At 37.5% G+C, this 26,988-nt stretch overlaps 1 protein-coding gene across 2 annotated transcripts in view; it reads right to left on the bottom strand.

Moving 5' to 3' along the window:
- mybl2a (v-myb avian myeloblastosis viral oncogene homolog-like 2a) overlaps positions 1–26,988 on the bottom strand; it is a 50,503-nt gene that overhangs the window by 9,009 nt on the left and 14,506 nt on the right. For both annotated transcript variants that reach the window (XM_048155391.1, XM_048155390.1), the window contains 4 exons: positions 21,491–21,562; positions 21,282–21,374; positions 20,752–20,972; positions 20,403–20,550 (listed from right to left, as the gene is read on the bottom strand). In XM_048155391.1, coding sequence (XP_048011348.1) covers positions 20,403–20,550; positions 20,752–20,972; positions 21,282–21,374; positions 21,491–21,562 — 534 coding nt within the window. The remainder of the gene's footprint in view (positions 1–20,402; positions 20,551–20,751; positions 20,973–21,281; positions 21,375–21,490; positions 21,563–26,988) is intronic.

Here is a 26,988-nt window from a genome sequence, read left to right as displayed (position 1 = left end):
TCATACCAACAGTAAAATATGGTGGTGGTAGTGTGATGGTCTGGGGCTGTTTTGCTGCTTTAGGACCTGGAAGACTTGCTGTGATGAATGGAACCATGAATTCTGCTGTCTACCAAAAAATCCTGAAGGACATGCCCGGCCATCTGTTTGTGACCTCAAGCTGAAGCGAACTTGGGTTCTGCAGCAGGACAATGATCCAAAACACACCAGCAAGTCCACCTCTGAATGGCTGAAGAAAAACAAAATGAAGACTTTGGAGTGGCCTAGTCAAAGTCCTGACCTCAATCCTATTGATGTAGTGGCATGACCTTAAAAAGGCGGTTCATGCTCGAAAACCCTCCACTGTGGCTGAATTACAGCAATTCTGCAAAGATGAGTGGGCCAAAATTCCTCACAGCGCTTTAACAGACTCATTGCAAGTTATCGCAAACGCTTGATTGCAGTTGTTGCTGCTAAGGGTGGCCCAACCAGTTATTAGGTTTAGGGGGCAAGCACTTTTTCACACAGGGCCATGTGGGTTTGGATTTTGTTTTCCCTTCATAATAAAAACTGCATGTTGTGTTCAAGCATGTGAAATTGCGTCATAACTAGGGCAGGAATCTTTGGATATACAGTGATTCAATTAGATTAACGATTCATAGGTGTTCAATTCGATTCAAGAACGATTTTTGAAAATTCAGAACGATTCGAAACGATATTAAAATTTGGTGCGATTCGATTATGCATTTTAATATGCATTCATAGGGTTATTGAAATGCTTCCCTCAATGTGTCTTAGTCAGGGTAAGATTTACACAGTGGCCTTCAGGAGGTCAGAGAGTAAGGGCAACAAACAAACAAACAACAACAACAAAAAACTTTTGTCCATTGTTAATGTTAGTTCATGTTAGTTCTTAATGATGCTACATAACTTTATTTTAATAGCCTATACAAATTGGCATTTGTGGAAATTTACATTAGCCAAAACTTTAAAAAAGCTTTAAAAGTATTGTTAGGCCTAGTTCATATATAGTTAACTAGTGGAGGATAGTGTTAAAGGCTACACAACCTTATTAAAGTTCCAGGTACATTAAACATACTAATGCTTACATGGAGAGACTACCCTAGAATATCATGCATTTTCCCAAATTATCCTAAACTAACTTTTCTTCACGGAATAGTAAGAAAAGCCCTCTTTGTTCTCTTTATATGGATCATTTTCCTTATGATGATTCTGAAAGAAAATATGCTGGATTTCTACTGTTGCTATAGTAACGAACACAACTTTAACGCGCATCTGATTGATAAACTGCACACTCTTTTGTCAGTGTTGTTAAAGGGTTAGCTCACCCAAAAATGTCATTTATTACTCACCCTCGTGTCGTTCTACACCCGTAAGACAGAACACAAATTAAGATATTTTTGATTAAATCTGATGGCTTAGTGAGGCCTGCATTCAAAGCAATGACATTTTCTCTCTCAAGATCCATAAAGGTACTAACATATTTAAACAGTTCATGCGAGTTCAGTAGTTCTAACTTAATATTATAAAGCGATGAGAATATTTTTGTCTGCCAAAAAATACAAAATAATGACTTTTCAACAATATAGTGATGGGCCAATTTCAAAACACTGCTTCAGAGCTTTGCGAATCGAATCAGTGACTCGGATCTCGGATAATTTGTGTTCCAAAGATGAACAAAAGTCTTACGGGTGTCGAACAACATGAGGGTGAGTAATAAATGACATTATTTTAATTTTTGGGTGACCTAACCCTTTAATGTTGTAGTTACTTCAGCAGTTTCCTTCGTACATTCAGTTTAACAACATTAAGTTTATCATTTCATTTATCATTCATTGAACTGTGAGTATGCATTTAGACACTTACATTAAGTGCTTGCTCCATCCATGCAATAAATGCGTGCCTTGAAATTGCTCAGGTAATGTCAATGACCCATTTCCTTAAAACTTCAGTATTTTATCTTATCGAAAATAACGGCAACGTTTCCAAGCAGTAAAAACATTTTATTTCAACAGTAGTGACCACGCAATGACTTGGCAGCTTTATCAATGGCTTGAACTATTGCTGTCTTAATAGAGAGCTGTCATCTGCTCATGTGAATAGCAGTGGCCGTCCTGAGGAGAGCTCAAATGTGAGCTATGGACGGAGCACGAGCACAATCCAGAGAGAGCCGGTAAAGAGTGCAGCCGCGCGTGTCTATGAATGAGAGCTGTGAGGGAGGGCGCAAATTACAGAGCACGTCTCCATCAATTCGCACATGAAGTAATTTAATGTTTCTATATTTTAAAGTACTGAAGTCGCTATAGAATCACGATTAATCCGATTCTTAGCATTTCACATCGATTATCGGCCTAAATTAATGATTCACGATTCAAAAAATATGTGACGAGTGAATCATTACACCCCTAGTCATAATGTAATTTACGTCACGCAGTTAGATGCTCTTAAAAGTCCAGGCTGATTATATCAGAGATGGCAGAAAGAATTATTCATTCCAGTGTCTGTTTCGCTTTAAAACATTATTCTGTCATTGTATCTGAAGAGCGTGAGCCCTCCTGCATTGCGCTGTTTCTGTCTGAATGGAACGTCGAAACATCCCACCACTGTATGGCCAGATGATATGAAAACTGTTTTTCGGTTGGATAAAGCAAACCAGATTCTTGATATGAAAGTTTTGATGGATGAGGATTGCAATCAAAGTACAGACGGTGACGTAATGGAGTCGTACATTAAGCATGCGTGAGTCTGTTATATTGATGGACAAACAAATCATGCAGCACTGAAGCACTGATCGCATTGTATTTATGCACAGACACATTTCAGTACATTCACATTGTTTTCACACACATTCAGGATAATGTTTGGATTTGTCCTGTGTATGCTGCTGTTAGGGATGGAACCGTTCAGTTCTCCACCCACAGTTCGGCACGCGCTTGCACCGCGGTTCATCCCAAATCTGATGAAGCATCTATAATATGGTTTGTTGAAAACAATGTGCAAAACAGACAGACGGATTCGGCTAATGTATGTTTCAGTCGATGGATGTGCATTCTGGTTTCCCAATACGTTACAACAACGATGATCAAAAGAACATGGACAAAACAGTCACTGCAACAAATGTTCAAAGCGTGCCGAAAGCTCTATGACCAGCCATTTAAGCTGTCATCACCCGGGTGTTGATAGCGCGTGAGTGCAGGTGAGACCTGAACATTTCACGTTGCTATCTTTGTTTAAACTAAACTCATTTAAACCTTGCCAATTTAAACATTCATCCGTAAGACGCGAAAGAGAACTTGCGTGCGCAAATACTCTCGCGCAAATTCTCTTTCAAGTCTTGCACCTAAATGGACAAATTCACACAAAAATTATGTCAACATGCCCATCTTAGCAAGTATCCTAACAAACATAGTAGGTTATGTCTTAACCACGCATGTGTATCAGTATCAGTGTACTGAATCTTTGAACTGTCTTAAAGGGACAACAGTCTAATATTCCTGCTCTTTTTTAATGTTAATCAAAAGACAAAAGACGAAGAAATCACTCTTGACTGAATAGCTTTTGTAATGTTTCATCTTTATTTAATTATTCAAAGAAGTTTATATGCAGTTATTTTACATTTGATTACTTTGTTCAGTTTCTGTACCTGAAAACTATTGTTAAATTGTTGATTTTTTTGTTATGGGTGCTTTGGTGTACATAAATGTATGAATTATATTAAATATCATTTGGTTATTTGGTGTCCTTTTTTGGAAAGACATCTAAATTTACCTTGAAAAAAGCTGAAAAATACAGTTTTGTCAAAATCACACTTCAATCTGATGGTTTACTTTGCTGGATAGAGGCAATGATGGCAAAACGGACGTGTTAAACAAGATAAATGGTGTATGCTTAAATTCATGATAAGTGTGCGATTAATCGCATTTTGTACATTTTAAATTTAAATGCATAAATCTGGTGCATTTTGAGTGCAAAATTAAGTGACTACATCAATGAAGAAATTTGTTCTCTTGTAAACAATTTTGTGCGGTAGTAGTAATTTTTTAATTCTTAATTTATTGGTTGCATAGACATGAATGGTGATGGTAGGGCATATTAATCACATTAACAACATATAGTGAATGATAGTTCATAAATGGTCAAACATGTAAAGTATACATTTGAACCATCAAAAATATATAGTAAAAGAAATTACCTTTGTTGAATTAATTTATTTCTAGAATAATAAGTGGGGGCCATTAATACATATTTATTGTGTACAGTTATTATTATTATGTACATATTTACTAGGGGTGTAACGGTTCAGATTACTTACGGTTCGGTTTTTATTACAGTTTTAGGGTCACAGTTTCGGTACGGTTCGTATGTGATATTCAGGGGAAAAAAGGACTACTGTCAAATAAAAATAAAGAAAATAAGAACAAAATATAGCTGCAAGCAGCGATGACGGGGCCCAAGCCTGGTGGCTACAGAGCAACTGTGCACGGCGGGCAATGGGCATTTAAAACGGTTAAACATAAAAGGTCTATGTCAATTTCAGACCACATTTACTGCAGCAGCTGGTGCCCATCACAAACCACAACAGCCACATCCATTAGATTTAAATCCATGTTTAAATTTAGATGAATAACATGTCATAGAATGTCATAGGTCAGTTTCAAATAATTGCAGATTATCATCCTAATCTGCCATGTCTGTGTTTTTCTCAGACAACCTCTATAAAAATTCCAGAGCAAATTACATACTGTTATTTGCGCAAATTCAACAGTGCTCTTAGAAGTCTAATCCAATCTAATGCGAATGTCTGTGATTGCTGGTGTTGTATTATCCTAACACTTCTCTTCATGTGTTTTTTGACCTCCCTGAGCCAGAGATGTTCACGAGTCTTTAAGCTGGAGTCCGAGTCAAGTCTGAAGTCTTTAAGGTGGAGTCCGAGTCAAGTCTGAAGTCTTTATCACTGGAGTCTGAGTCAAGTCTGGAGTCTTTTGTCATGAGTCCGAGTCGAGTCTCGAGTCATTAACCCTCAGGGGTCTGAGGATTTTTGGGGCCCTGGAGAAGTTTTGACATGCCCTGACATTTGTGCTTTTTTCAGTTGTTCATAAACATATTAATGACAAAAGTGTCATTACACTGTATTCAGCACAAACTAGGCTACAATAATATGTGAGGAACATGTATGTACATGTTTGTGTTTTTGAAGGAATAACGTTTATGCGTGGTTATTGAAAAAACAAAAAACTTAAGTCACTGAAATAAGGCCAAAAAAATATATTAAAACTGTGTTCACAAGGATTCTGGGTATTGGAGGTTGTAGACTAGAGTTTTTGCTTCAGAATGAAGTAAAAATTATCCTTCCTACTCCTTCATATAAAACAATAGAGAGATTTAAATTTTCTAAGACACTTTTGGTCAAGAAACACAGTATGCATGGAGGCGTGAATCCTCATGTATAATGGGTGATTCTCACCTGAGAAGACAAAAGAATTGAATAATAATGACCTGAAATGACTTGCATATTAATGAGGCCTTTCAGTCAGGTAGGCTGTGAAAAAACCCTCTGTGATCATGCTGATAACAGGATTAAAGTCCACTCAGGACAAAAAAAAAAAAACATGATTTTTGTGATCTCATGCATGCACGTATTATTGCACATGATATGAAGAAAATTTTGTATAGGCCTATGTTAAATTACACTACCAGTCAAAAGATTGAACACATTGCCATTACAATGTTTTTAAAAGAAGTCTCAAGTCTCTAAACAAATAATGGTTTTCTATTTTAATATACTTTAAAATATAATGTATTTCTGTGATGCAACGCGTCTGAACATTCCTACCTCTAGGGCATTTCATATAGGCTACTATATTTGTTATATTATAGAGCCTAAATTTTGATGTGCAGTTGACAAACTATACATCATTAAAAAGATCTAAGACTCAAGTTTCACATTTTGACTCTTAAAATCTTATATTGACCATAATTTCTTAATATGCTTAAAAGCATACACATTTGGAGAAATATTGATGGATTCTCATATGTTTATATAAATTTTCTATACAGAGGAGTAATATTTATTATTTTATATTTATTGTCATCATTATGAGCGCTGGATGCTGTGTTTTTAATTCATACTTGAGCCGGAGGGCGCTCTGCCCCTTTTGTCCACAAATGCCTCAGTAAAAGAAGAGGCATATCATGTGACAATCAAGGAACTAACAGAGGCAAGAGATCGCTAAATATGGCTATTCAAAACACTTTTGAAGACAATAAATACACGATTGAGATGACGAATGCATGTATTGACTGAATTTGCGTCTGAATAGCACTCGCTCTGTGGGCGTGGCCGCATTAGCGGATAATGAGCTGAATCACAGACTTCTGACATGGCTCTCTTTTCATACAGATTACATAAACACAGAAGGTTTGTTTTCGATTTGACTTATATGTTTTAAAACCTGACATCTTAACGTTTTTTAGACATAAGTGTAATTTTTTTGTCATTAGTATTCACTAAGTTACAGTTCATTTTCTAAGAACTATCAGATTGGAGTTCGTTCAGAGGGAGACGAGAGATCACGCATCATGTTAGTTTTCTTTATTTTACAAAAAGCACAACATTTTGTTTTTACTCTGAGTGTACACAAATGAAAGAAGATATTCCACAGATTAAAATGGTGTATAACTCTTAATTGTATGTGCAACATTGACGGAGTATTTTGAGTCTCTTTCACACTGATAAGAAAAAAACCACGGTGGTATCGCCGGCGATACCCTCAGACCTCAGAGTGTTAAAAAAAAAAAAAAAAAATTCTCATAATCAAATCCTAGTTGTATTATATAGACAAAATAATAAGGTCATATGATGTAAGGGATAACGTACATCCAGTTTGTTATTTTATAATCCATTACAATGTACAAAACAGTCGTCCTGGCAACACGAGGAGTCATTTTCAATACAGTCGCTAAGCGGACACAAGATGGCGCCAGTGAGTCACGGTTTGTTATACAGCAGTTTGGTATACAGCTTCGTTATTGGTGACGACAGTCATTATCAGAAAATATCAAACTTCGGAATGTTTAAGAATGTCAATAGAAAACTCTACACATGCTGATTGTGATACGTTAAAATATGAGCTTTAAGTAATAAATGGATTAACATCTCTTTCTATCTCTCTCTCTTATGGACACATTAAGAATAGAAAAGCTGCAAATAATACGAAAAGATTGATTAAATGTAGTGCTAGGTTTAAAGTTTAGATTTTTTTTTTTTTTTCATATTTTAACAAGCTGGCAATTCGAATGAGCCATGCAGCTACACCACAGTATAATAGCTAGTTGTGTGAGTTTACCTTTAAATGACTAACCTTTGTGGATGCGATGTCTCATAAAAATTGATGATGTTGTTCTGGTGTCTTTAACTGTTTTCCCACATTCTGTGCATCTAGTCAATCTGACTTGATAATAAACCCAAACGAAAGAACATATGGCACAGTGGCTCCCGTCATGTTGCATGGGACTCTTATTATGACATTTCGGAGTTTACGCGCACAGACATACGTAATCAATTTCTATGACAAGAGTCAGATCTACCACGACACGTAACGGAAATATATGTGACGCAGATAATATGCAACCATTTAAACACAATACGAATTCTTTATTTATTATATCAGTAGTTCAGGGTAAAAGACTTGAGTCGATTTTAAAATATTCCGAATCTTTTGTGCCGAGTCAAATCTGAAGTTATTTCAGGTCGAGTCCAAGTCTGAGGTCTGTTAAAATGCGACTCGAGTGCGACTCGAGTCCGAGTCTCTAACTCGAGTGCCCATCTCTGCCCTGAGCTATTGTTTGTGCACCAATCCTATGCACCAAAAGCATGCTTTCATTTAATTTCAATATGTGTGGTATACAATGAAAAAATAAAATTATAAAATTAATTAATAGAGCTAAATCACAGAACCTGCAAAGACAATTTTAATATCAGTCTCAGGTAATAGTAAGGTCTAGATTTTTCTGCTCACTTGTGCAAGTTTATTGTAAACAGCCACTTTTATAAAATCATGTGAAATGTACTTAAATAGGGTTTTTTAATAAATTTGAATTATATCAATAAATAATTAATTTAAAGACATATGCATCATACATTATATTTTCATTAAACACAGCACATGACCTTCTCTAATGGCCATGTCTAGAAAACACACTCTCCTTCTGTTTAAAAAAAAAAAAAAAGATGTAAGAGATGTTAGTCTTGTATGAATCAATACATGAAATCACAGGTGTCAGGTAATAATAACTGTAACTCAAACAACTTTTAGAAATCTAGTCCTTTCCAAATACTGATATAGTGTCATGGCTCAATTTCAAATGCGTGTGGAGTTATCATTTGCAGTTCAAAATTTTTATAAGTTCATCAATAAATGGGTAATCAGTAAAAGGGTTAAGGCTGGAACACACCAAGCCGACGCAGACGAACTAGTGGTGATGAAAGCAGACTGCGGGGTTGGCTCACGTTGGCAGCGTCTGTGTCCAAAGTTGGCCTGACACACCAAACCGACACTCAACAGCCGACGGCCAAGTAGCACGTCCATTCTACGCCTGCGTGAGATGAAATGCCTTTCCGAACCAGCAGGTGTCAGTATCTGAACAGCCAATCAGAATGATCAGATGGCCCGATGGATCGACAAGCTCCGACGCCGATTCAACATTTCGAATAGGCCGAAAAAAAGGCGACGAGGACCAACTTCATCTGACGGTGCGGAACACACTGAGAAAACTTAGTCGGCCGACGAACAAAAACTGCCAGACGGCCGACCGTCGGCTTGGTGTGTTCCTGCCTTTAAAGACCACTAATCAAGATTGTAACACACACACACACACACACACACACACACACACACACACACACACACACACACACACACACACACACACACACACACACACACACACACACAGAGACTGAAGAAGTGAGGGGGAGAGGAGGGGAGGGAAGGGGAGAGGAGGAGGGAAGGGAGAGGAGGAGGGAGGGGGTAGGGGGTTAGGACAGAGAGAGAGAGAGAGAGAGTCTACATCTGTGTGTGTGTGTGTGTGTGTGTGTGTGAGACCTCCTCCCTGCCTACGGTTTTGCCCATATCTACTGGTTGACATCTCTGACGTTTGTATCGAGTTTCATGCAATTTGAAGCAAGCCAAGTGTCTCAAAAACATCCAAAACAAAAATTAAAGTTTGATGTGTTGCCATGGCAACAGTGTTTGAGATATCACGATTCTTTTCACAGGTCTATATCTGCTGTGTATTGACATTACACTGATGAAGTTTGAAACAAATCGGGTAAAAAAAAAAAAGAGGGTGATCTCAAAGCATTTTGACACTTCCTGCTGCCAATTGGTTGCGCTATAACTTTGACTCACAATAGTCACATCCATGTGATCAGCATCCCATAACGAACACACAGGTGAAGTTTCATAAAAAGCAATCAAGTGTATGCAGACGTTATATATTTCCTGTTTCCCTTTTCTCGCCATAAATTTGTTGCTTCGCCACGGCCAAAACCGTTCGAGATATCACAAATCCGCTCACAATTTAGAATCCTTAGTGTGTTGACTTCAAGCTGACCGAGTTTGGTGGTGATCGGATTAATCGCCTAGGAGGAGTCTATCAAATTCCTAGAGCATGTGTTTTCCAAACAACCCATAATAGCTGACTTCCTGTTGAGGTGACGTATAACTTAGAGCATGAAAGTTGTTGGGCCCGTTGAGGTCTATATGTGTACCGAGTTTCATACAAATACGTGCAAGTGTGTTTGATATATGGACCAAGTTTTTAGACACCGTTCAAGAGGGCGCTGTCGAGACCTGCTGCCACGCACGGGTACCAGCTTCTGCCCGGCCCTGATGGCTGACAATTTGGATGTGTGTGCAAAGTTTCAAGAGTTTTTGAGCATGTTAAGGGCCCCAAAAATGCCCAAATAGTCGAAAAAAAAATTATCCTGAAGAAAACAATAGGGCCTTCGCCTTGGGCCCTAATAATCAAACTGTAAGCAACAGCACATATAAATTAGGGATGCACCGATCCGATACTCAGATCGGGTATCGGACCCTGATACTGCCATTTTTGCCGGATTGAGTATCAGCCGGATGGGACCGATCCAAATCCGATATTGTGTGTGTACTATTCTGTTCTGAAGCCATTCCATAGTTTAATTTGAGGTACAGATGAATATTTAAGTCGTTAAATTGAAGTTCACGTAAATGCCTCCCTCCGCTGCAGCTGCCAGTCATTCTCCATTCAGCATTCAAACTGTGTGATGCGTTCGGTTACGACAGTCAACACAATGAAACTCTCTCCAAGATGAATCAATGTTTCTATTATTATACTTCATCTGTAGACAACGATACCGGTAATACAATACGCATCAATATATCTTCACTTTGTGCTTTGAACTTTTCAATGCAGAGCACTGTCGCTGCGCATTGTGAGTCCATGATGCTTCAAGCGCATCATTCTGCACATGGGATGCACATAAGCACTTTGTGTCGCTCTGTGGTGCGTTTTGCAAGTTCCGCCATTAATAATAGAGTTCAATGGGACTTATGATCAAAGTTGACTAACAATGGTTTCGGGAAACACACTCCTGTGTGGGAGCCATTCATATTGTAATACTTTTGAGCAATAAAAGATTGTTAATAGCATTTTTTGTTCTTTCCCATCTATCATATGTTGCTGCCTTATTAAAAAAACTAAAAGAAATGTCTTTTAATTTTATAGTAAAGCCTATATTTATATATAAATATATTTAGTTTATGTCATGAATGACTCAAACATTCATGAAAAACAAGCCATGAGTCATGGATGAAGGAGTCAGCTGGACTGTTTATTTTGAAGGTCTACCAAGTGAAGCTATTGGTTTATTTACAGTTGTTGCACTAATGCACAATTATTTAATAAATAATTCACTATATTTGTGTCTGTTTGTTATTTTGTTTTACGAAGTTAGGAAAGTAATGTTTAAGTCATGCCTGATACCTTGCACAAAAGAATGATCCCAGTTTCTTCCACACAGTGAGGCATACAGGTTATTAGGTAATTTAGCACTTTTATTTAGGGCTGTGTATCACCAACAATGTCACGATACGATACGCATCACGATACTAAAGCCACGATACGATACGTATCACGATATGGTTCAATTTAGAATTTAAATTTATTTTGAGCAGAGTTTAGTAACAGTAATATGTGTTTATTGAATAACCAGTGTTATAACAGTCGTGATAACTGAAAAACTATTTTGTTTTTGTCATTAAAAAAAACCAATGATTTAAATTAAATATAAAAAAATTGTCACAAAAAAGCTTCTTTTAAAAGCTTGCTTTTAAAGTCACTCCCTCAGTAACTGAATTGACAATTATAGTGACACTGAAGCATATCAACAAAGCTCAATGACTAATTTCACTTGCAACAGTAAGTTGACTGTTAGAAAACTAAGTTGGTTAATTATATTGGCTATAATATTATAATAATGTCTATACTGCCTGTTTTTTTTTTCCATCTGTAAAAATGATTTTTTTTGGATATCAACTCAAAATATGTTCTAGAACAACATTTTTTTTATTAACGTGGTCTACAAAATATGGGCTACATGAGTTTACAATACACACTTAACAATAAGGTTCATTTATTAAACATCAGATAATGTATTAACATGAACTAACCATGAGCAATACATACTGTATTAGTTCATCTTTGTTAATGTTAGTTATTAAAAAATACAGTTGTTGATTGTTTGTTCATGTTGGTTTACAGTGCATTAACTAATGTTAACAAGATTTAAATGATGCGATGTGACCGCAAAGGGCACTTTCACTTTCACGATCAAAGTGCACGCCACTTATAAGCATTGTAATGCAGTATTACAGTATACACATACCAATTAAATGCGCAGGTCTCCTCTCGTGCGTCCTCCCCATGGACGAGGCCAATATCACTTTCGTTTCACTTTCAGATATCTCTATTATATATGTCATCACTGCTTTTACCTTTCTAGATGTAATTACCGAAATCAAAACAGTCCATAAACTATATCCTCACGAAAACTTAAGTCAAGCCAGCTCGCGCGTCAACCTGAGAGATCGGCCTCCAAATTTCTCGGTTTCTAAATGGACGGTTTGGCTTGATTGACAAACGCTAACGTTCGGGCATGATTTATATACCATCGACCTGTCCTAAAACGTTAGCACGCTTTGATCGATGACTTGGAGATCGCGTGTTTCTCCGTTCGAGAGCGCATTTCCTGTTCACATTCGCGATAAAACAGCTGATTATTTACGAATGAAAGCTCACAGAAACGTGAATGTCTGCTTGCATTGCTTGCTAGCGTCAATTGACATCACGTGATTGGCTAGATTTAAATGCAAGACAGACTCGATACGGCAGCTGCTGTATCGATACGCGCATCGTCAGGAGTTCATGACGATGTATCGTTGTATCGATATTCTGAGCACAGCCCTACTTTTATTATTACTTGAATATCGGATCGGTATCGGCCCTGACCAGGGAGTCAACCATTTTAAGGGCTGTCTCAATCACAGAATCCTTCCAGGGCACTGAAACGTTCGCTCCCTAAAAAGTCCCATAATGCACCGTGAAAACAAGGGAGCATCGATGCTCACTATACTCCCTTAACGAAAGTTCTGAAGCGCGAAACTTGAATCACGTGAGCCAACTCACTACACATAACAATACGCAATTGATGTTTTTAAAAATTATATTTTATTTATTTATTTATTTTATTTATTATTTAAATGTATTATATTTCAGCATAAACACACATTCGCTAGACAGGTAATGAACAATCTAGCTAACATTTATAATTTATTCACGGCTGAAATGTTGCACGCATATGTAACAAGCAAATAATTTATCATAATGGACTTTAAATAACATTACAAGTAATGTCAGAAAATATCAGCTCTGTTGTTGTTCATAAATACCAGTAGTGATGTTGTACAATGAGGACATTGTCACGTCGCCGGAAATAGAGTCATAAGAGTCCCAATGTGTTGTGAACCAGCATCTTTTACTGTCCTTACCAGTGCCCGAATTCGTGTACACGATATACTGATTCACGAGCTTGGGAGCTAGGGAACTGATTGAGACACACCCTATAATTAGATTAACCACATATGCGTCTGCAGGACTTTTGTCTTCAGAGCCCATTCTTTGAAGCATGTGTGACAAGCTCTTCAAGCTCTTTCTTTCTCTTTGTTAGGAGTTAGATTTGGCAGGCAGTGCGCAGAAACTTTCTCTCTCATTCCTTTTTCATCTCTGTCACACAAGTGAAAAAGCGATCCTATATATATATATATTAGGGGTGTGACGAGATCTCGTGCGAGACTAATATGTGACGAGATTTCTCGTCGAGGTCGAAAAGTCTCGTGATGTTGTTGCCATGACAGTGTTAGGATGATTAGGAAAGAATATTCCACCGCTACGTTTACATTACGCCTCCACTGTCGTTTTCCTTTGTATTTAAATAAAAAACATTTAATTCAGTTGGATAACGGTCGCCGCCGCTCCATATTTACAGAGTTACGCGCGATCGTGAAAGTAAACGCGAGCGCGCATTCAAACGCGATTTCAATACCGCGCATTTTGAAAGCGGCTCCCTGATGAATGCAAATATCTCTCAATATGAAAGCTATTTTAGGCTGGGCAGTGTAGTTGTAACCATCTCTTAGCTCTGTATCAAAGAAAAATTTGGTCTTATTTGCACTTTGAATATTGAGAGAGTGTGATTATGGTTACTGTAATGTGTTACCATAAAAACGAATAACAGTTTCTCTTAATCTTATTAAGCACAAACAATAAGGTTTCATTTGTTAACATTAGTTAATGCACTGTGAACTATCATGAACTAACAATGAATGACAATTTTTATTAACTAACATAAACAAAGATTAATAAATACTGTAGCAAAGTTATTGCTCATTGTTAGTTGATGTTGGTTAATACATTAATGTTAATAAATGAAACCTTATTGTAAAGTGTTAACATTTTTATTTATACTGTTTTCATTTCTATGATCAGTTTGTGGAAAGGAGTTCAGTTAGGAGGTCAAAGGTTGTAGAAGCTCATAAATCATGTACAGTAAGGTCTGAAGAGACTGAAATCATACAGAAGAGAAGTCAGTCAGTTGAGTTTGTGGCAAAACCTTTTACAGTACTTGAGTATTGTTGTCTTTTACTGCATATGATAATTCATACTAAGAAAGTAGAACTGAAATGACATTCATTACGAGATGATTAGTTAAAACATTTCAAATACACCTGCAGAATATTTTTTCTAGTCATGTATTTCGTCATTGAGGATTTCTTAAAAATAGTGTGTAAAAATCTTGTCTCGTCTCGTGAACTCAATCTCGAGTCTCGTCTCGTCTCGTCTCGTGAGATACCCGTCTCGTCACACCCCTAATATATATATATAAAGAGATTGGTTCCAAAATTCTTTTTAAAAATTCAGTTTTCGCCAAAATCAGTATTGTATCTGGTCGGCATTGAAAAGTCATTTATTAATTTTGCACAAAATGCGCTATACGTCATGTTATTCTGTCAATGTTTTCTCCCTTTCTTTCCAAACCGCGAAAAACGCCAGTCTCCCTTCTCTGCAGAATGTATATCCACTGAACCAATCACAGCGCACCATTCCACGCACAGTAAACAGCAATGGCGGCGCTCTGAATACACCAGGTATCCTAGTTTTCCTTATCTACTTTGTACTTTGTGATCAACAAAAACAGAAAAATTGAATAATTTTGATGGCATTGATGAACCTGTGGTGGTTTCTGCGGTGGGAAAGAAAAGTAAGTCATCGAAATGTAATCATTTACTCTTTACTCTTCATATCATATCATATCATATATATATATATATATATATATATATATATATATATATATATATATATATATATATTATATTATATTATATATGTATCAGGGCTGGGCGATATGGCTGAAAACTGTATCACGATATCAGTGTTTCATATCGGTCGATAACGATAATTATTGATATTTTTATGACCCATTTAAAATAAGGACCAGGAGAAAAATATATTACATTTAAACATTTTTATTTTAAACTTAACCTTCCTCTGATCATAATCCCCTCAGTTATTAAGACAGAAATGTCAACAACCATGGAAAACGCAAATAATTAAAATGTAAACATAAGTCTAAAGTAGGGTGACCACCCCGTCCCGCATTTTGCGGGACAGTCCCGAAATTGGGAGCTTTGTCCCGCATTTCAATTATGTCTGTAATTTTTTTTTTCATCCCTGAAATTACAATACCACAAGTAAGAAATATAATAAAAACTGTGAGCATTTAAAAATCTATTTAAAATCTAATCATATTCTACCTGTGAAAATAACCAACCAGCGCAATCATAGAGAGAGGTTTTCCCGCTGATGACAACTGAGTGGACAGCGCAAAGAGCAGGCCTCATCAAAGTCAGTAAACACAACTACACCAGCAAGGATTTCATCTTCCATACTGGATAAGAACCTCAAGTGCTGCTCAAAGCTGCCCAAATCGATGATTTAAAGCAGGGGTCATCAACTATATTTGTCCAAGGGCCAGAATTTTTCTCTGCAGACACTGTAAGGGCCAGATACTCGTAATATAAAATAAAATTCGAATTGTATCCTAATATGTTATTATTTGATATACTAATTCTAATTCCAAATGTATTTTATTTTTTACATATTACCTGTACTGCAGCAAGCCACCAGGGGCGATAGCGATATTTTAGGCTTCATATTTGTGAGGCTGTCAAGCTGTCCATCACTGTCACGCAATTGTGCGCTAATCCCAAGCAAGGAAAATTTTGACATTTGTGAAAAAATGAGCACGTGAAACAATAAAAGATGTTCAATGAGAGCAACGCGTTTATCGTCATTCTTGACTGAAGGCAGGCTATGGCACAAGCTACTTTTCAGAAGGGTTTTTTTTTTTCTCGTTAGATTTAAAAATAAATAAATATGGAACGGACCCGAATATTCAAATATTCGTTCGGTGGGTTGGTATTCGATTTGAAAATTTGACATTCGAATATTTTTTTATTTTTATTTTTTGCACACCTGGGATCCCCCGCGAAACGATTCTCATTCCCCCTTGAATAAGGCCGGCGACACACTGGCTGCGTGAGCGTCTCAGCTGCGTGGCGTGTCCGTTTTTATTTCGGCTCCCATATTTAACAGGTTGGAGTTTGCACACTGAGACACGCGTCTCAGGCGCGCTCGAGCCACGCGGAAAACGCGTGCATGCTAGAAATAGAACCGACGCGTGTTCCAGCAACGGGAGTGTTCAGAACAGCGGAGTTTGTATGGACCGAAGTGCATGTCTGAGCTTGTGTTTTGTTGCTTTGACACTGTGGAAAATACAATAATAGAAACAAAATGTATTAGCATTTTTACCCGTTATTATCAATCTAAATTAATCTCGTTTTTAATTTAACTTAATTTCGTTTTTCTTTATTTAAATTTCATTTTTCTTTATTTAAATTTCGTTTTTTCTTTATTTAAATTTCGTTTTTGTTTATATAAATTTAGTTTTTTCTTTATTTAAATTTCGTTTTTTCTTTATTTAAATTTCTACCCTTACTGTGCCAATTTGTTAGTCAGAAAAATATTAGACTACCTTAAAAGTATTGCTTAATTTAACAGACCTGTGTGTGTGCGTTTTATATCACTAGTGCAGTGTCCGTTCTCGGAGCATAAGCCCTGCCCGCATGAGGTGCGCCGCTTCCCGCTCGCGCTGTTCTGACTGTAGTTTACTAAAAGTTTATTAATTCTGAATGTGTCGCGTCTCGCGTGTCCATCTATATTGCACCAAATGCGACACTGCACTGCCTTGTGAAGTCGATTGGATGAACGGTTCTCGAAATAATAAAAATGCAAACGGACATACAGACACAGATTCCTGCCTTTATTAGAGAGAAAAATATGTTCAGCCCCTCTCTCCGAAGAGTCGATGTTCATTACTACCGAAGCTTCGAAGCTCAAAAAATGGTATTCGGACCAGCCCTAAACTTTTTTCCTCTTACAAGGCTATTCCTGAATTCAGTATTATTCTGGGGGCCGGATGGAAATCTCTGGCGGGCCGGATTTGGCCCGCGGGCCGCCAGTTGACGTTGCATGATTTAAAGCATGTAATCATCCATCCTGATGTTAAATATTTCCAACGAACAGCGGTGATCAAGCGCCACACACGGAAATGGTCGAGCACCTACAGAAAAACGAGATATTCTCCATTTGTTTTAACCAATAGATAAATGCGAAATTCAGACACGACTTTCTTCTCATGTTAATATTTCATTTAATGCGGGTTCTATGGCATTATTATATTGAAAAATGTAGAGAGCGCATCAAATGCGCGAACAATCTCTCCACTCACGGGCGGATTCACTTGCACAAAACTGGACGCGTACGCGCTCTCGCTCAGATATTACATCTGCGCGCTCAAACTATTGTCCTCCTGCATGTGCAGCCATGAATCTAGAATTGTCTTCTCTCCAGGATTTAATGTTGCCATAAGTGCAACATTATAGTGTGGGCACCCACCGGCAGAAACATTAAATCGGCGCATATGCCAAGTTTGCCAACAAATGTAAATCAATATTTACATAGTGTAATAGTTGTAAATTTTCTGTCTCATGTGTCCCGCATTGTCCCGCAAAATCACATCTACTGTCCTGCAACAGATCAATAGTCAGGTGATCACCCTAGTCTAAAGTCACAATGAACACTTTTCCTCTTTTATTTACAATTTCTTCGCTCGCTGCGGCACTCATTTTCTGCTTATCAGTCGCCGGTTACTGAAGAGGAATCCAGCAGACCAGCACGAGACATTTGGCTGTTAGCGTGTCACTCCCTACGTTGCTAGGTTACCAGAGAGCAAGTGCCTTTGTTAATGCAACCAAATTTGCTTCGCAACCTCTGTTTTCTTCCGATGAAGAATAAAAAATATCAAACGTTTTATTGAACACATGTCTATCGCGATACATATCGTTATTGTTTTATCGCCCAGCCCTAGTATGTATGTATGAAGAGAAAGTATGAGCGATCAAAGCAAACGGTGTGTGCCTCCGTGTTCGCGTCCCATCTCACACATCAGTATTGCTTTGTTTAGGGGAAGAGCAAGCTGCCCTTGCGTTGGAACAGGGCGAGTGCGAGCATTGTGAGCTGTTCACAGTTAAAATGCTCCGTGCTCGTCTGGCGTACTTCCAAGGGCCAGCACCCACAGTACGATCGTGGAGCTCGAGAATGGATTTAGCTGACAAGCAGGAGAAGGGTCCTGACCTATTTTCCGCTTTATCACCTGATACATGCATCCACTCGTGTGATCGCCCAGGATGCGCCTGAATGCCTTTCCTCCAGTTTCTCTGCTCCCAGGAGTTCTAGGCAGAGTTCGCCAACAAGGCATTCGCCTCTTACTGATAGTGCCACGTTGGCTGAACAGAATATGGTTCTCGGAGATAATATCTCTCCTCGATGGCTCGCCATGGGTGATACCGAAGAGGAGGAACCTTCTGTCTCAGGCGCAGGGGACAATATTTCATCCCTGGCCGGAGTTGTGGTACCTTCATGTTTGGCTCCTGAGGGGAACCAACTGAGGGACACAGGGCTTTCACCTGATGTTATTGAGACCATTTTAAGTGCTAGGGCTCCCTCCACTAGATCAAGTTATGCCAACAAATAAGGTGTCTTTGAAAGGTGGTGTACTGCACATAATGCAGATCCAGTTAACTGACAGATTGCTACAGTTCTGGACTTTCTGCAAGAGAAATTATCAACAGGGACATGCCCCGCCACTCTCAGGGTTTATGTGGCCGCTCTTTCAGCTTGCCACGCTCTGATTGATGGGGTTCCCTTGCTGAAGCATGTCCTGCTCACACACTTCGTTCGTGGAGCTAGGCGGCTGAGGCCTCCTTCTAGAACCAGGATCCCTTCATGGGACCTAGCTATAGTCCTAGAGGGCCTGGTTGAGACCTCCTTTGAACCGTTAGAGTCAGTTTCTGTCAAGCTGTTAACTCTGAAAATGTTTTTTTCTTATTGCTATAACAATAATTCATGTTACTCTGGGCTCTCGCATCTAGTGTCTGAGACTCTCTCTGTTAATGTGACTTACACTTCACAGCCTGGGGGTCCGGACACACAGTGAGGCAGCATGGGTATTCTTGTTCCCATAGCGCTTAATAAAGCGCAGCTCGAGTGTAGCCTTTGAAAGGGAATGCCCCGGGTTACTTGACTGTAACCCATTCCCTGAAAAGGTGGGAACAAGAAGCTGCACTTCATTGCTGCACTGAGATGTCCCAGGACTGCTCTTCAGACAAAATATCCTGCAGTTGCACCTGTGGCTCATCTAATTATAGCCTCTGACCCGGCACATTCTGATGATGTCAGGATCAAGGCTATCGAAAATCTAGGTCAATTTCATTGACGTTTTATACACATATTCACAGCTGGTCACCGCTAAAAACGTTTCCCATAGCACTGAATAAAGCGCAGCTTCTCGTTCCCGCTTTTTCAGGGAACAGGGTTACAGTCGAGTAATCCGGGGTGTTTTAAAGGGTAAAAACAATCATCAAGGTCGCTGGTGCCCTCTGCAGGCATTTATTATATTACATAAAGAACATTAGTTGTACAATTCAATACATGATGTATTTTGACAGTTTTGTTCAATAAAACCGTCTAATTATAATGGAAAGGATTATTATTGCAGCTTCCTTGGACATCAGTGTATATTTTACAAACTCTAAATGTATTGTTACTAATATTTATGTGTATTTAAATATCTGAAACCTAAAATAAACATTATGTGGTTGAAAACACTGAATAGTTGTAATAAATGCCAAGCACTGAGTGCATCCGTCTCTGTCTCAACGCCCGCACCCAGAGGGGGAGGGACATTCAATTACATCTGATGTTATTGAGACCATTTTTCGAGTAATTGTCAGAATAATCGAACGATTACTTGATTACCAAAATAAACGTTAGTGACAGCCCTAGTATGGTTATGGTAACTACAGGGCTTCGTAAAATATATTTGGCAACTTCCTAGGTTTTTCATTTGTCATTCTTTTTCTGACAATAATCAATCTGTCAATAATCTGATCGGCCACATCAACATCGGCCACTTGTGAAATATCGTTGATATACGATAATATCGTCAGATCGCCTAGCCCTACTGACCACAGTAAAAGAGCACTAGCAGACTCCATTTCATGAGCAAAACCACCAACAGTAAAGTCATAGTCAGACTAAACTAACAAAAATTAAGAATTTTACAAGATCTAGTGCTAAACAAACATATTTACACAACAGTACAAGGTAAAGATATAGAATACCTTTTCATGACTTGTGGAAGCAGATGTTTCTTTTTGTGTCAGGTAGATTCCAAGATCACTCAAATCAACATCTTCCATCTTATAGGTGCCCTTGTCCATTTTACGCTTTAGGGTTGAATACCAATGGTTCTTTATGGAATTATCAGTCCTATCAAACATTACCAAACGCTTTCTGAGTACTAAGTTCATATAACTGTATATAACAATTATAACAGTAATTACAAATAAAGATACAATAAATGACAATACTATAAGACTATTTAACACTAACCATAACAATACCGACATATATTAAAACAATACAAACAAGACTTTAAAAATCTAAACATTTCTTTAAGCTCTAAATTACCTTCCAGGGAGAAACTTTGCAATTTGTGCCCAACGAGATCCCAGAACACAATGGTATTTTATGATTAGAAGATCCTCCTCTTTTGTCCAGGGTGTCTTAATCACAGAAGGGTCAAGGTGATTATGCCACCGCTCTCTGCACTGTTTGCCCCTTCGACCTTTTAGGTGCTTTGCAATTGTGCTCCACTTCTTGTCACCATACAAAGACACCAGCTGAATGAGCTACAGAAAGAGAAGACAACAGTTAAACAGCTTTTGACAAGATGTTCCATTTTGGCACCTTCAAGATAATACTTCTTAGAAAAGAATGAGGGTATCCATGAACAGCACACTTGATATGCCCACTTCGTTACAAAGCTGCATGTGCTCCATGCATTTTGTGCAATGGTGTGGTTGTCTGATAACACAGAAGCAAATTGTGGCACTCAATTAATGCCATAAAATTAAAATATAGGGCAAGTGACACAAAACCGTGCCCTTTTGTCCAGCCCTGATACTTCAAGTCTAATAAATATACCAATTAATGCTCACCTTTTCATCTTCTTCTTTGGTCCAGGTTCCTTTAATGAGCTCTGGGTCTAAGACAACTGTGAATCTGTATTTACAGTCCTGTGCAGAGCGCCCCTGCAATAATATATAATTCCATAGTTCCCTCAATTTCTCGAATATGTACAACCACAAACATACAAATAAACACTTCAATATTTATGAATTAACACTTTAAATTAGAAATCACTCACAGGTAGGTAGCCTGCGATCAGTTCCCACTCATCTCTTCCAAACTTCCCCACGAGGGACGCAAGATTTTCATCCTAAAAGTTAGCCATAAAACAAACCACCAGAAAAAGTGTGCAGGTTACAAGGTTGAATATAAAGAAACCTATCAAGAACTTGTCATATTGTACACCAAAATTAAAAGAAGCTATTTATATGAATTTATATTTTGTTTAAAGACTACTGCGATTTTTTGCATTGTGACTTTTATTTTAACAATTAAATATCACATTTTCATATAAATACTAATTAAATAGGTTTTTTGCCATTAATCTCACCAGACACACACAAAAAAAAAATCTCACCAGACACACACAAAAAAAATCATTTTCAGTGTTGGGAGTAACACATTACGAGTAACGCAAGTTGCGTAATCACATTACTTTTCCCAAGTAAGTAATGCATTACTTTTAAACTACAACAAAATATCTGAGTTACTTTTTTAAATAAGCAAAGTTACTTTGTTTTTCCATTTATTGACTGACAGCTCTCCTGTCCCCATGTTAAGAGAAATCAGGAGTGAATGCAGAGTTGTTGTGTGCGCTGTGTGAATGTGATGGTTATTACAGTTCTAGACTAAATGTGAAAATGCATTTACTCATCTCAGATTCAGTATTCCTCAAATAAAATAAAAACTAAAGTGAAATGCAAACTCAGAATATTACGCAAACATGCAATAATTAAAAATGTTAAATTACACAAATATACTTTATGTATTTAATCTCACTTTATTAATCAATGTATTTGCTGCTGACCTTCAATGATCCAATCTAACCATACAAATAAGCAAAAATTACTTTAAACATCACATTTATATTTAATTTTTTTGTTTTTAATCGCTGAAATAAGAATGTTTAACTTTCTTCCCCTGCGCCCTTTTCTTCTGCAATTCAGCATGGCAGCACTGCTGAAAGGTTTGTTTGAGCTGCACCCTCTACTGTACAGGTGTGAATCTGCATTTTTTTTTTTTTTTTTTGTTATTTAAAAAGAAACAAACAAGCAAATCCAGCCCAGATGAGAAAAGTAATGCAAAAGTAACATAACATTATTTTCCATAAAAAGTAACTAAAGCAATTACTTTTTTTGGGGGGAGTAATGCGATATTGTTGATATTGGTTTCAGAGTTTTTAACACAAAAACTATCCAATATTAATAACAGAAATTAACGTTATTTCCCCATCCATAATATATCTTGAAATTCACCCAAACTGGACTTGAAATTTACTTTCAGCTTCACTGTCTAGCATTCGTTTTCAGTTTATACTACGGGGCTGTTGAATGCTCGAATCTGATTGGTTGACCAACGTTCTAAGGTGTGCAATTATTTTCAGGGAAATGCACGGCTAAAGTAGTTCTAGGCAGGTCTTGACATCACTGCAGTTCCATATCACTTCACCAAATCTTTTCAGTTATTTCAATAGGTCCTACAAGCGCAAAAGAAACAAAACCAACAATGAGACCGACCAAGCAAATATACACCGCGTTCCAAATTATTATGCAAGTGACATATCAGTAAGATTTCAGTACAATAAACATTCAGATTTTAGTTTTTCTAAGAAAATGTTTGTTTGTTATTTATCCATGTCTTTTTTTAGATAACAGGTATCAATCTCGGACCAAATAATTTGCCAGGTCTATGGAAACCCTACTTAAAGGTTGTTCCACATTATTAAGCAAGTCACAGTTCTCATGCAATATGGGGAGGAAGAAAGATCTTTCTGAAGATGAAAAGCACTCAATGTTGTGCAAAAGGCATGAAAACAACTAATGTTGTGTATTATCAAATTATCAGATTATCAAATTATCATAAGATTTGTGAGTGATTTAGAGCACAGCAGAACTCGGTCAGATGAAGGCTTATTAATGAAAGTTCCTGTCAAAAAAATTAATTGTATTAAAAGGGCAGCTATAAAAAAAGCCAGTGTTGAGCAGCAAACAGGTATTTGAAGCTGCTGGTGTCTCTGGAGTCTCAAGAAGCTCTCCATGCAGGCTGGCAGTTGTGCGTAAAGATGCATTTTACAGGGTTCCCACTCTTTCATGAACACCAGATTCAAGGACTTTCAAGGACTTTTTCAAGCACTGTTTAATTTATGTCAAGCACTTATCAAATTCACATTACATATGGAGTGTCATGAAAGACCTATTACTGTACTTAACATTTTAATCATCCTATTGCATTTGCATCCATTTTAACCCGGAAGAGGAACAGAATCATTTGTACATTAATTTTGGAAATATATTAAAACTGTTTGCAGCTTTCTTATCCCTAATGTTAACAATTATTCCATTCAAGTTTTGGTTTTCATTTTTTATGGATATTACTCGAGTAAAAACATTATAATATAGAGTGAATATTATAAAAATACATTTTGCAATTGAGTGAATTAAAAGGATTATATGGATTGTAATTGGGGCTTAAAGTCAGAATATATACAATATATTGCAGTACATGAGTTCACATATCCATATAATTAGAGTAAAATTATGTGCATTTGGTGTGATGTCCGGGGAGAGGGCTCCGAGCTCGAAATTTTAGCCCAAACCCAGAGTCCCCCCCCGGTGTGGTAAAAGTAGATAGAACTAAAAATGAGGAGATGCTGATAAACTCTCAGATGAACAGAGGTAAGGGTAAGGCTGCTGTATTTATACCTCTTGTTATTGGTTGAGCTGATTAACTGAATGCTCTCCACCTGTGCTAATAAGGTTAATTTTTTAAAATTAAACAAAGGTTTCCCCAAACTTTGTTAATAAAACATCATATATAAGCTTGCAATTCTGAGAAAAGAAAGTGAGAATCGAGAGATATAAATAAGAGAAAAAAAATCAGAACTGAAGTTTATATATCACAATTCTTATGAGTTTCTTGTTAAAGCTACTGTATTAAATTGAAAAAAAAAAGGAAATTCTGTTATTATTTACTCACCGTAGGAGTTGTTTAAAACCCGAATAAATTTCTTTTGTTGAACATACAAGTTTTTTTTTGTTTTTGTTTTTTAAGAAAGTGGGTAACCAAACGGCTGGTCCCCAGTGAGTTCCATAGTAGGAAAGAAAATACTATGTCAAATGTTTGGTTACCCACGTTCTTCAAAATATGTTCTTTTGTGTTCAGCACAAGACAAAATACAGGTTTGGATCAACTTTAGAGTGACAGAATTTTCATTTTTTAGTTGAACTATCCCTTTAAGGACAAGTCACAGCATTTGTTGTCTGTCCCTTTAAGGCTCTTGCGCACATTTAATATATTGACACGGATTCGATTTTCTCTCAACTGTTTAACTTTAAACTTAAACTATGGTGTAAATAGGGCTGGACGATTATGGCCTAAAATCAAAACCTCGATTAATTGAACATTTTACCTCGATTACGATTAATGAACGATTATTTTATTTCTGATTTATTTATTTTTTTTGCCCTCATAGTTCACTGACAAGGTTTGTACTGTAAATAGCCTATGATTGACTATTAAGGTGGGATATTTTTTTTCCTGTTGAAAGAGTGATCTGACATCATAGCTCACTATCAGCAGTTATTTTATCTATGGTTTGTAACATTTCTTACAGGTTTCTGCTCGTTGTAAATCAGATAAAGATAAATTAGCACAGTACCAGTAGTGATTGCGTGTGTGAATTAGTCATACCGTCTCTCTATTAATTGTGAAGCTGTGGGTTGTAAATAGTTCCTTCAAAAGTAGAAAAAATAGATGCTATAACTTTTGAGTTTCTAAGCTATTTTAGTGATAAATCACAGGACAGCGCTGACAACAAGTTTCTGCGTTCCTCTGTGCGCGCGATCTTCACGTTTTGCGCAGCTGTTTGTGTGAGTGTTTGTGCCACATGCAGCTGCGCGAGCGCGGCATAGATATAATTATGTATATATCTATGCGAGCGCGGTAGCTCGATATAATCATACACATCCGATCGTCTAATCGCTTGAATGTCCAAACCATAAAACAAATACAACTGACAAAGTTTAGTGAAGACGCAAGGCTCACCGCTCGCGCGCCATCACTATGTGTTGAACCGGCGTTCACCTCCGTGTTTCGCTTTTATGCCACTGACTGGACGGGGCGGAGTCACGTGGCTACACACGCAGTTATGTTTTTAAGGGGGAAGTATTAACAGGATTAAAAAACCGAAATAACGACATGGGAAAATTACGTCGGTTAGAGGTTCTGAATTTCGGTTTCGATTACTTTTCGATCAATCGTCCAGCCCTAGGTGTAAACCTTGTGTGTATTTGACAGCATTAACAGAGTAAGATGCGCATGATAACTTTGTCCAGCAAATGCAGTGTTTGACAGGGTTTAGTGTGTGCGTGCAGATAAATAGTTTAACCGGTAAGGCTTTAAAATGCATTCAAATAATAAACTTTTGTGAAAGAAACACGTGATGTGAATCTATGTCGCTTTGTACTACACAGTTTGTTGAGACGGAGGCGCCAGGACTGCAACTAACAGAAAGCGATATAGCACAAAACAACACTATTTCTTAAAAAGCAGATCATGGAGACCTTTTAATAGTCCACGATCAAAATCGCACACACCTATAAGAATGTTAATTTTGGACACAGCAAGTGTCACAGCTCAAATGTCCAATCCCCGCCTAATAACAAGCAAGGGGAAGTACTGCAATGGAAAACACTCTGATTGTAAAATAATATTCCAAAACAAATATAGTTAGGACTAAGAGGGACTTCTTATAATAAGTTCACACAAAATGTATTTCAAATTTAATTCAAGCACTTTCAAGGACCAATATTTGTTTTCAAGTACTTTCCAGGCCTTGAATTCATGTGTCTGAAATCCAAGTACTTTCAAGGCGCATGGGAACCCTGGTGTACACACCTCACGCACCTCTTGCGCGTGCACGGGCTCAAGGCAGTTGGACATTATAGTAGAGTACATTGTATTAGAGGTAAAAAATGATATACTGTTCGGTTTCTCACACAAACCGAACGATCGATTCGTGTCTTAGGACATCAATGTGTCGTCACAAGCCGCAGGGTTTAATTTGGATTTGTCTGTGCATGTTTTTTTTTACTCTTATAGATTGTGTTGCCATTGACATGCATTATACGACTGACAGACTGCAACGGTTACTCCTCCGTTACTAGTTCTGAAATGACGTTTTGGAATTAGCAACGGAGGCTTGGGATGAGATGCATAAGAAATTAGTCCCACACAAATGTCTTGAAATACAACATCAGAACAGTGTCTTGAGGTCAGGTAACCATAGTATAAGTGGAATAATTGACTCTGGGTTGTTGAATTCTTAGGAAATAATGCACTCCGCTTTACGTCTGGGCCGCATTACCACCTCGGGTGTGCATTATTTTTTAAGAATTCAACAGCCCGTCGTCAATTATTCCTAACATATCAAATACATGAAATTCAAGAAAGTGATGTATTATCTTATTATTGATGTATTATCTTATTAATGATTAAAATGCACCTCAGGGCTTTAGC

The sequence above is a fragment of the Megalobrama amblycephala genome, linkage group LG14 (genome assembly GCF_018812025.1).
Source record: "Megalobrama amblycephala isolate DHTTF-2021 linkage group LG14, ASM1881202v1, whole genome shotgun sequence".
Classification (NCBI taxonomy): Eukaryota; Metazoa; Chordata; class Actinopteri; order Cypriniformes; family Xenocyprididae; genus Megalobrama; species Megalobrama amblycephala.
Note: the sequence above shows the minus strand (reverse complement) of the source record. Positions and strands in the feature narration are given on the sequence as shown.